At 41.7% G+C, this 12,373-nt stretch overlaps 1 protein-coding gene across 1 annotated transcript; it reads left to right on the forward strand.

Moving 5' to 3' along the window:
- Positions 1-413: 413 nt before the first annotated feature.
- Positions 414-12,283, forward strand: cass4 (Cas scaffold protein family member 4). Its single transcript, XM_028407323.1, has 7 exons — positions 414-581; positions 7,698-8,120; positions 8,763-8,846; positions 8,935-9,051; positions 9,492-10,748; positions 10,850-10,930; positions 11,044-12,283. Exons 1-7 carry the CDS (start codon positions 579-581, stop codon positions 11,458-11,460), a joined length of 2,382 nt encoding a protein of 793 aa, XP_028263124.1. The 5' UTR covers positions 414-578; the 3' UTR covers positions 11,461-12,283.
- The last annotated feature ends 90 nt before the right edge of the window (positions 12,284-12,373 follow it).

Here is a 12,373-nt window from a genome sequence, read left to right on the forward strand (position 1 = left end):
TGTGTTGTCCAGACAACAAAGAAGAAACCCACAAGAATTTCTGCTTCACACCCCTCCCTCCCATTTCCTTTCTTTCCAATAACCAGCCTTATAAATTAATCGTGTACATTTAAAAACAAAAGAGGAAGCAAAATAAAAGCCAATAAGAAAAAAATCCCTCAGTTAGCTGGAAATACAAACTAAAGGAGAATGATGCACTTCTGCTTTACTAGAAAGATGAAAAGAAAAAAAAGTCCCATGAAGATAGCTGCACAAAAAAAAGAAAGAAAGTGGTGGGGTGGGGTGGGGTGGGGCAGAAGTGTGTGTGTGTTTGTGTTGTAGTGTCTCCGGCCAATGGGGCTGCAGATAAGCTGCTCTGTCAAAGAGCTCCGTTTCTCCGCCCAGGGTGTAAAAGAACCCAGCTCTTACTGACAGCTCAGACAATATGCTAGCAGAGGAGCATAGAGGAGGAGGAGTGAACCCCCGAGGCTTCTCACACACACACACACACACACTTACGGTTGAGATGGTTCACTGAGAAGTGAGCCAGTGTGGACGGACTTATTTTTCTGTGTGGACACAAACACTTCTGAGCAGTCATGGTGAGTACTGACACATTTAATAATAATAATAAAAAGAAAGTAAAAAGTAATGGGACTTTTTCTGTGTGGTGGTGTGTTCACTGCTGTTCACACAGGAATGTCCATTTAGACCACCTGCTTGGATTTTACTTATAACTTGCGGTGTCAGCTACCACCATCTATTCCTACACACACACACACTGACCTGCTCTACTGTAGGCTGTAACCTGAGAGGGCTGATGCCAACATGGAGCTGAGAGTGAAACATTATGAGCCTCATTAACACAGAAGAGTTTACAAGTGAGAATATCAACTCAGGCTGCTCAGGAACAGTTCATTGGAGCAACAGATCTTGTACTTATGAATCTATGATTGTTAAGAATATAGGCTCCCGATGTATGAAGTTGTTATAATTTAAACACACAGTTTAGTATTTGCAGCTTGATGCGCTTGTTTTCAGATCAGTTTGCAGCTATAGCAACAGTTATGCCATTTGCTATTTTATTTTCCAAAAATTAATGATTTTATTTGCGTATTTTAAAAGCTTAAAATGACTACTGTAGTATCTTTTTTCAGATAAGAATGTGTCAAGTGTTTAGTTGGAAGTACAGACATGATGAATGTCCATCTGTACTCACAGTTGTAAGGAAGGATATGTATCATTCTGACAATTCCTCCTGCAAAGCAACTATTCTGACTGAGCTGGTCTTATTCATCCTTCTTTAAATATACCAACTACTCCAGCCGATGACTAACATGCTTTAAGCAATCTCACTTCCGTTCTATACGGTTGTGTTGGAATTGATGTCTTTCTCAGTTGCTATTTCGGGGCGTCTCGTGTGCTGCTGTCTGTTTTTATCATCTGAGAGCAGGAGTCAGTAGACAGTCATGAGGGATTACACAGCAGGAGGCTTGAGTGGAGAAGTGGCAGCATCCTCTCCACATTCCACTCGAGGAAGCTGAAAAAGGTTGCTTCTTTTTTCCCCCTCTCCCTCTTTCCTTAAGTATCTTTAAGCTCATTCATGCTAATTCACCAGTCACTGTCACTGGATGAGAACTGGATCTGAAAACACTGGGGGGAGTTTTGTTGTCAGGGTGCATTTTGTGTTTTTATGTTATTTAAACACTAGGATGTGAAATCATGATGAAAAAGTACAGAAATAGAAATGACATGCTGCCATGTAAATTATATAAATAACATAAAGCTAAAAACCAAGGTAGTCTACAGACCTGTGCAATAGGAAAGGTAACCTTAATTAACTTTTGTTGTAATCTGGTTGAATCAATGGAATTAAATTCAAATTAATTGCCGTGTGAGGCACCTTTTGTTTTGTATTATATATTTTTAGTGCGCACATGGGCGATTCGGTTACAGAATACAGATTACATGTTTTAGACTGTAGTATTCCGTTACATTACTCAATCTGAGTAATGTATTCAGATTACTTGGATTACTTACACATTGAATTGCATTTGAAGTGATTGAATGCAGCGACCTCCTGCTTACTACAAAGGACGGTATGAAACATTCAATAAGACATGTCCATATTATTACAGCTGACTGCATTCACATCAATCCACATTATTCCATTTAGAGAAACACAAACAGAACGTGATGATGTCAAAATAATCAAAAGGTAACAAACCAAAAGTCACTTTACACACAGAAACAATGTTTGAATACATGCATTAAATAGACCCATTTATAAAACTACCTGACTGCAGCCACATGTTCCTCCTTTAATGTTAATCAGCCTAGTTCACTTATTCAAGTGATGCCAACAGTGTCCTGGCATCATGACATGAGGAGCATTATAAATGCGACACCTTCACTCTTCATCCTCATCCTCAGACTCTGACCCCCATCGGTCCGGCTGCTCTGTCCTGTCTGTCGCATGCAGCTTTCTGTCCAGTTTGCTGACATGAACCAAAAACTTTAGCTCTGATCAAAGATGTTGTATTGACGGTAAGAGCTCTCACTCCAATGACTATTCACCATCATACACATGTACATAACCACACAATGAGACAAGCTGTCAGGAGAAAGTCAGACATCTGCTGTAAACAAGATCTTTGTTGTAAGAAGACTAAGATTTTTATGTGACTCGTTTCATCCATCAGAGTGAATAAACACGTGAAAGTACCGTCGAGAAATCCACTGATTTCAACAATGTTACTGTATTCTGATTACCATCTCTTTAGACTAACTGTAACGGAATACAGTTACTCATATTTTGTATTCTAATTACGTAACGTCGGTACATGTAATCCGTTACTCCCCAACACTGCTCACACGTATACAAGAAGTCACCACTGTAAATGCACCAGCTGCAAAGTGAGCACAGGGTGAAAATGTGACAAAACGCAGAAAAAGTGTGAGAGGAAGTTTGAGTATAAATAAAACCAGAGTGCATGCAGTGAGATAAGTTCCTGTCAGGGAGCAGCGGTCTGTTATCTAATACCACACAATTTATCAACAAGGCCTGACAACCTCGTGCAGAACACAAACTATCTTACAACTATCATACTGAAGATCGGTGCTACTCACTGTAGCGTTTGTACAAAAACAATACAGTTACTGTGTTCCAACCAAACCCCCAATGTACACAGCAGACTTACACCAGCTGAACATAAAGTGCAACAGGAATCCTAAAACCTTGCTAGCAAGCAGCCAAATGAAACTACAGAGGCTGTAGGAGCTTTTTACTTAAGCTGTGTTGTTTAAACAACATAACATATGTCATCAAAAGTTAGTTTTTGTAGCAGGTCTTATTTTTCCCCAACTATGCAAAAGCAAGACCACTTAAGATCACTTAATAAATAGACATGTAACAGGAAGCAAAGTAAAACATACATGTCATGCTAACTTTGGGGTTAAAGATAGGGGTTAAGATGCTGACATTTGCAACAATGACTACAGAACGTGTCAATTGGAACAGGCCAGAGCCTGGACTGTTTACTTGTGTTCACCTTTAGGTTTTATCATAAACCATTTGACTTCATAACATATACAAATAAATTAATCCTAATAAGTTAAAAAAAACTTTGCATAATAAGCTGTTTAAACAGAAAACACACACACACACACACATAGCTAAGTCTAGCTACTAGTTCAACCAGTCATTGTTAACACATTGTTTTTTTCACAGAAGACACTGCTTTTAGTTCTCACAGTTCTGAAGACCTCATTTAAAAATTCAAACCACTTTTTCCAAAGAAGCAAACAAGCTAGTTTCACATTAGAGACAATTCTCTTTAGCAAGGCCTATAAATAGTGCTCTACCTCATCTCTTTTTTTTATGTCAAATAGAGTTCCTCTTCAGTCAATGTGACTGAACATAAGCAGCAAATAAACTGATCGGAAGTAAAGCTAGCTAAAGCTGTTTTAAACCAGGTTGTCACACTTAAAACAAGTATTTATACGTTCATTTGGGAGTAAAAACAGCATGTTATGAGATGTTTCGTTTTGAAACCTATACTGTTTATCCTTGTGTTGTTGTAAGAAGATTGGTCCTCAGTGTGGAATGTTGATTCTCCACTAAAAGGTCCTTGGAAGTTTTCATCAGTTGTGTGTATGAGATTTTGACATAGTTCTCACCAGTTCCCATACAGGAAATACCAGGGCAGCAGCAGCAAGTCAGTGTCACTGCCATGGAGTCTGGACTAGTCTCCATAGCCTTTTCTTGGATCTGTAAGATTTGAAGAGAAGGATAACAAATGTGTTTTTTCCATTAAGATAACTATAGATAAAACAGACCAACCAGGACTAAATATCCAATGTGTAAAACAAATTTCACATTGGTGCTAAATCTGCCTGTTTATCTGTCTGTCCCTGTCTCTCCACCTCGTCACCCCCTCTGCCTCATTCAGTCTGTTATTCTGTGGGAAAGTCTAATATGTCATATTTACAGGCTGACTTCCTCTCCCAATTCAAGAGAAGACTTGATCTCAGATATGTGCTCTGCCTGCCACCCCCTTCAAAACCACCACTCCCGCCATTCCGTCTGGAAAAACGAACATCTCTCTAAATTTTAGTGGACTTCTGCTTGTGTGTGACAAATTTGTTTACTGCCACTGCAGGACCTTGGCATGTTTCTGAAGGTGTAATAGACGAGGTGCTGACCTGACCCCGGGGGTCATGCCCTGACTGCCAAGGAGCCAAAAGGTCAGAGTGAACCAAGAGGGTGTCATTCCCACACTGGGAACAGCTTCGTGGAATGATTCCTGTTCTATAGCTGCTCTCTGTGGTTGGACGTTAGTGTGTCGCCATGGTGATCACATGCTGCTTTTGAGTTTATGGGGGGGGGGGGGGGGGGGGGAGGGACTGTGGTTTCATTGTTATGAAATACCTTAGAAATACACGTCAATGACTGTTACCTAATTAGGTGAATCAAACGGAGCACAGATGAGAAATCAGTTTCAATATCAACACGATGATGAACACAGAAGAGGATTAGAGACACTTTTTTAAAATAAAGGATTTTTTTGACCTGAAGTCTGACTTTGATTCCAGAAATTCTAGTCAGAATTCCTCGTTTGATCCCCAGCCAGTCAGAACTTAGAATTTCATACAGAATTCTAAATTTTATTCCTGAAATCAACCTCAGAATTCTGATTTAAATCAGTAAATCTAACTTTATATCTCAGGATTAACCTCTGAATTCTGACTTTTCTTTTACAAATTCTAACTTAATCTGAGCTTAATCTCAGACTTCTTTCAATTCTTTAATTCCTGGAATTAGGTTTACAATTCTAACTTAAAATTCAGACTTTTTTTGTTATTTCCAGGATTAATACCAGAATTTAACTAAATCCTAAAATCGGTCTCTAGTCCCTGCGATTAATCTCAGAGTTCTGCTTTAAATTCTGAAGTATAACTTCAAATACTGAGATTAATCTTAGAATTCTTGCGGTACTTAGATCCGGGCCTGTCGTGCTTTGAAATCAGTGAACATCAGTGTTTACTGACTCATCGTTAACAGGCTGCTTCCTGCTTCCAGATTTGCACTTTCAATGAGATTCAGTGAAATTCAATGAGAACTTTCTTCAGATCTCAGTGTGACCTGCTGATTGAGATCAGAAAACCAAGATTATAGTCATCGTTAGCTGTCAACTTTCAACCTGTGCTGGCTTTCACATACACAGTACAACTGAATGCGTGCAGATTTAATCGTTTCCACTTTGAAATATGAAGATTAATGCAGCTGTATTAGCTTGTGGCTCATGGTCAGAACAGAGGCTTCTGATTTTTAGAGGCACTTCTTACATTGTGTCTGACGGACCAATGCTAATGTGTCAACAGAACTGAGCTCAGAGAGATGGGGAGAGGCAGAGGCAGCTGTGCAGCTGAAGTGCTGAAGGCCAGCTGTCCACGGGGCTGATCCACACAAGCAGGCGTGTGCAGGAATCCAAAAGAGTCACAGCTGAATCTGGCATTGTTACTGTAGTCAGTGTTAGTGATCAACATTACAAGTGATTCCTGGTAGTTTCACATGGTGGCCTGTGGTCTGTACGATGCTTATATATATAAAATGTGGCCACCAGTAATTAGTCACACACAACATGATGCGGTGTGCATGGCAATTGTGCTGGTTTTTCTTACACACGCATGAGCTGATGGATAAAATGTAGCACATGCACACATGCATTTTGAAACCAATCAGCTGTTAATGTGGTCTTAGGATGAAGTGCACACGGAGAAAACAAGAGATGCTGTCACCCGAGCCTACGTATTTCACTTGCATGTCTGTAGCATGACCCAGAGGATTAGGCAGGCTGTTTGCTGAGGCTTGGTGTGTGTGTGTGTGTGAGTGAGAGAGAGAGTTTGGGGGGCATGGTTGGCTGTGTCAGTATGCTCCGCAGGCTTGTGTCCCAACAGGTGCTGGGTATGTTGGTCTCTGATGGTGAATAGGCTCTTTGTTGCTGAGGATTCACCCTCAGAGGCAAAGGGCAGCAAGCAGAGCCGAGGGGGCTGTGCGTGTGTGTGTGTGAGGGGGTGTGTTTGTTTATTTCAGGGTCTGACTATGTGTGACTGTGTGTGCTTTCATTCTGACAGTGTTGAATAGTAAGGGGGTACGAATCTTTTGGTTGAAGACATTATAAGACAAAAGTATGTGGACACCTGAACATCGAAATGTTCAAAACAAAAGCAAAAAACCTGATTTAAGCAGCTAGCATGCAAGTGATTGTTATCAACAGTAGTAGTTGTATTTTAGTTTCTACAGTAACAACTCCTGCAACTGTTAGATTCACATACTGTAACAGAATTCCATTAAGGTCATTGGAAGCTCAGTGAGGGACAGGAAGGAAGTTCTTCTAGGGGGGCAAATGTGGCCCTTTTGGGATTTTTGTTGTTTTGTTTTGTTTGTTTTTATTCATTGACCTTTACAGAATTATTTTGGGTTCTAAACTATCCTGCTAAAACAGGAAAGAACACCAAACCACTGAAATAAAGCACTTATATCCAACGATAAAAAGACACATTTGTCATCGAGTCAATGCATTAGAAAAACACCTACATCACGCTCACATGTCACTGACATGAACAAACAGGAATAGAAGGTCAGTGCAAACAGCAGCCTTTTTTGACAGACCACAAATGATCTCAGCTCTTTCTGGTGGTTTTGAGGTGTGTGTCAGTGTTCACAGCTTTGCACTCAATTGACACCCTGTGCACAAGAGCCAGTAATGTAGAAACAAACTCAAATTTGTCACACAGCAAGTGAAGCAGGGCAGTTAATGGACTGTAGAACCGATCATCAGTCATGAACACCTACTTGTAAAGCAGTGGTCATTTTTTGGTGCAGTGGAGACAAATGAGGTTTCAGTTCCACAATCTGATATTTTTGGAGATAGGATGCTTGCTTGACTGCAAGAGGATGTTTTGAGGAAACTTGTTTATCTCAGAGGCACATAATTACTACAACAATCAGCAAGGGAATGACTGCGATGTGTGAGAGTTGTAGTCATTAAATTTGGATGTGAAAACTGGGTCAGGGCCATGGTTGGGTGTTAGGGTTAGAAATCATAATGACTCATGTGCAACTTGTAGCAACATTTGCAAGAGGAAATGTTATTAGGAAGTCACGCCTGGTATGTTTAACCCCATATTTCAGATTTCTCTCTTCTCTATTCCAGAGCAAACTGGCGAAAGCTTTGTACGACAACACAGCCGAGTGCCCGGATGAGCTTGCCTTCAGAAAGGGGGACATTCTCACAGTGATCGACCAGAATGTTGCTGGCACCTGTGGGTGGTGGTTATGCTCTCTGCATGGACGTCATGGTTTGGCCCCTGCAAACAGACTGAAGCTTTTACCGCAGACTGGAACTGCTGCAAGCTCCATAACCCACGTCACAGAAACCTCAAAAGTAACCCATGCTAAACCTGAGGACAGTGTGCAAAATATCTACCAGATCCCAAGTGTGTCGAGACCCACCAGCAGCTCTGCTTATGAATGCATGGACCAGATCTACAAAGTGCCATTCACTCCTTTGTCTGCTTCTAAATGTCCAGTCCCTTCAGGATTAAGGCACAGCATAGAGGGGCCTGAGGATAACAAGGTACAAATTGTATGTGTTTGTCTTTATTATTAAAGAGCTAAATGTTGATGCGATGATAGTTGGTGTATAGCTCTGAGGTCAAAGTTGATCTCCCTTCTTGGGAAGTGTTAACTCTCATGATTAGAGAGGTTGCAGAAATGCAATTCTGTGAAACTCCTGCTGGCAAAAGAGCTTACAGATGGGGACCGGGGGCCTCTCCGTGGGGACAGGCATGCAGCAACCGGGGTCTTTATGGGCCTGTAAAAGACAAACAGACGCAGACTTCAGACACTTTTAACTGCAAACAGCAGCCCATGCCGACAGGGACCCCAGAAAGACAGAAGTGGCTGTAACAGGGTGCTTATGCGGCAGAAGGTGGGGAGATACCCACATGTTCGCCATTTCCTCTCCAGCTCCAGGGGAGTCCTGTTCCTTTTCTGCAGTAGCCAACTAATATTCATTGAGCAGCATGGTTTCTATTACAGAGCTGTGTTAATTGGCAGAACATATGCATAATGGTGCTCTCCAACGTTCTTAACAGGCTTCAGAGCAAAACACTGTCCCCATAAATGCGTTAATGCAGAGGTCAGTGAGGTAGACACAGCCCTGATCAAAGCATTGCCAGTCAACCCCAATATTACAGCCTGTCTCTTATGTTTGCAGCCTTCATTCTTCAACATGCCGTCCAGTCCACAAAGGGAGGTTTATGACATCCCGAGCCAGGCGAGACGGGCTTCTCTTTTCACTGTGAGCAAACACATGCATCAAAAGCTTTTCTAAATACACAACAACTGGACCAGGCAGCAGTCTGATGTTTTCCCTGTTCTGTTTGCAGGAATCAACAACTCCCGGACTAATGTTACAAAAATACACGGTGATTTCAGTTTCAGAGCTGGACAACAGATTTGGCTCTCCGGAGAGTTTAAGGTGTAGCAGTCCAGGAGACTCTTACGTAAGTTTCAGATGTTTTGAGGGTTTAATAAAGGAATCTGTGATGCACTCATTTTGAAATGCAGTCTTTCTTTCAGTATTTTTGTATGGATTTCTCTCTTTGGTATGTTTGAAATGATATGAAAAATAATCACAATTCAGATTACTTTTAAAGGCAAAAATGTGTACCGTGGTCCAAATGGCCAAGTGGCGCGAAAAGCCTGCCATCGCAGACTTCTCCTGGCTGCAGCGCAATGCCTTCCTCACTGCTCTCCAAGAAGTTGTCGTATCAAAGCTGTTAATCATGCAAATGGAAATAACAGTGCATATTTTGGGACAGTCTCTTCTTGAAGGCATTTGTAGTGCCTAAGAGAGGAAAAAGTGACAGATCTGATAGTAGAAACAGACATTTCAAGATCTTGTTTTAATGAGACACTGTTTCAATGTTGTTCTTGTCCATAGGTGTATGCAGTTCCACCGCCTCAGGACCCAAACTATGACATCCCTATTCCCTCAGCTACAGAATTCCAACAGAAAATGATTGGTACGGCATACAAAACACTTCCCAACCCTCGCAAGACTGAGTGGATCTACGACGTACCAATTGGTCCTGAGAAACAAAGTCTGCACCAAGGATCCTACGATACGCTGCCCTCCAAACCCGTTTGCAGGCAGCTCTACGATACTCTGCCTGCACAAAGAGACAGTCCAACATCTTCACTTTATGACATACCAAAGCCCAGTTCTCTTGACATGCCAAGTCCACCCAAAGTGTTGCCAAGGGTGCCACTTTATGATAAACCACCAACTCAAAAGGTCACAGAGGAGTTAATATATGCAGTTCCACCCAAGGAGGAACCTGTGACTGAAGCTGTCAGTGATCCAACCACTGATGATAAACCCCTGGAGTGTAGGGGTAATCAAAACAATATTTATGAACTTAAAAGGGTGCGACTACAGCGGATGAGAAACTTTCTTGCCTGCACGTCTTTCAGTGATCAGTCACTGTTGAAAGAGGATGAGCAAGGAGGGACTCAGCGTCTTTCTGCAGCCGAGAACCAAAGAATCAGCACAGCCTCCAGCTCCTCCACCAGCTCGTGTGACTCTTTGGCCCTGAGCTCATCTTCCCCAGAGCCTCTGCGAGAGGTGATGCTCAGTCAGGATGAGGCATGCCGCAAAATCCTGGAGTTACAGGAGTCCATTTCCAAGGCTGTGCCACAACTCATGGACTTTGTCAGCAGTCACTGGAGGAGCAAAGGGCATTTGGAGAAACACCTGAACGAGATTAAAGGAGCGGCAGAGGGCATTGTGTGTTCAATGATGTGTTTCTTAAACTTTGCCCTGGACGTTAAAGGCAATGCCCGCCGTTTGACCGATGCCAACCTACAGGCCAGGCTCTATAAACAGCTGTCCATTGTAGAGGACTCTGGTGTGATCCTTCAACAGACATTGGGTGCTCTGAATATGGCAGGCTGGCCTCTTCACACTCTCTGTCAGGACCAGGGGCAGGTCCAGACACCTGATCAGCTGGAACGCTTCGTCATGGTGGCGCGCACTGTTCCAGATGACGTCAAGCGTCTGGTGTCCATCATCAATGCCAACGGCAAGCTCCTGTTCAGAACTCCACAGAAAGATCCAGAGTCCACAAAGAAAAGTTCTGAGGGACCAGAACAGAGAGGGGACTTGGTAGAAGATGACAATGACTATGTAGAACTGCAGGTAAAATTTTGTTATTGAACAAAAAATAATTATAATATCTGAATTAAGAAGTTTGATCCTGTGTACCCTATCCAAATCTAACATCATTGTCTTTTCCTCAGACCAAGGATGAAGAAATGAAGCCAAAGGAAGTGCAGAAGGAACCAAAAGTAAAAGTCTCACCAGTCTCTAAATCAGCACTGGTGAGTGTGTCCTGTTATGACATGCAATTTTAGCACTTAATGATGACGATGCAGCACGAACTCCGTGAGGAAAACATGGCATGTAGCATTCTTCTATGTTCTTTCCTGTTCAGGCTGAAAACAGGTGTCACTCTTCTGACTCCAGCAGTGGATCAGAAGAACAGCGATCATCCTCTCTGTCAGAGCACTGTCGGCTTTACTTCGGTGCTCTCCAAAAGGCCATTGGAGGATTTGTTGTCAGTCTTCACGATGGCCAGCCACCAGAGAAGTTTATCTCACAAAGTAAGCTGGTGATCATGGTGGGTCAGAGACTTGTGGACACCCTGTGCAGAGAGGCCCAACGTGGAGGGTCCAGCCAGAGCCTCCTGTCTAAGAGCAACCACCTGTGTGCTCTCCTGAAGCAGCTGGCTGTGGCCACCAAAAAGGCGGCACTGCACTTTCCAGACAGGCAAGCTTTGCATGAGGCTCAGGAGTTTGCAAAGGAACTGGCCCAAAGAGCGCAGCACTTTCGGATATCGCTTGACCTATAAGAGCATACTGGTTTATCTCTACTAAGTCTGTGTGTTTTTTTTATTATTTTAATAGGAGAAAAAAACACTTCCTGGTTACGATTTATGAAACAGGGGAAAACATAACAGAAAATCAGTTAGTGCAATATGTTAGTGTACAGTGGATGGTTAGACGGCACTCAGTGCAAAGCCTCCAACATGTCCGCAGACATGTGACTGGCCTTCAGAGTAATTCGCCTCATTAAAATTACCATTTTTCTTTAGAATGACAAATGGCAGCCTGAGTATAATCTTAATGCTATGGCCATATTCAAGTTAATCAATTAATCTTAATTCATATGCATATTTATATTTCTACATTCACAAAAACTCATGTTCGTGCTGCTTCTAAATGCATTTATCATAAAACAGGTCGTTTCCTCCTGGTTTTTCTCCTATCAAAATGAAAATGCGGTAGCCACAAGTACAGAATCATTTAAATATATATCATTGTGTGTTCATTTATATTCCTATAATATCAATGAGGCATTGCTTTTTGAATGTTGCTATGAAGGTGCTGTTTAAAACAGCACATATGGTTGAAATTGCCGCTGGGACGGGCAGATTAGAGTTCAAGAGTTTAATTTGTACTAATGAGTAGTAATGGAGTTCTAGAATAAATTGCACATTTAGAATACTGTATTCAAGTCAATTTGAACATAAAATGTCATTTGTTTTATATATTTTACAACAATTTTGTATTGTTTTTCATGTTATTTTACTTTAATTGTGTAAAATATATCTTTTCCAGGGTAGTAGTTTGATACTTTTGTGAATATCTATGTAAATATTTTTTTGTTATGCATTCCTAAACTTGACAAAAGACTGAGTACATTACATGATGGATTTTTATTGATATTAAAATGAAAATTGGGAAACCCCCCACTGGTTCGCT

This window comes from Parambassis ranga, chromosome 5 (assembly GCF_900634625.1).
Source record: "Parambassis ranga chromosome 5, fParRan2.1, whole genome shotgun sequence".
In the NCBI taxonomy this organism is placed as follows: Eukaryota; Metazoa; Chordata; class Actinopteri; family Ambassidae; genus Parambassis; species Parambassis ranga.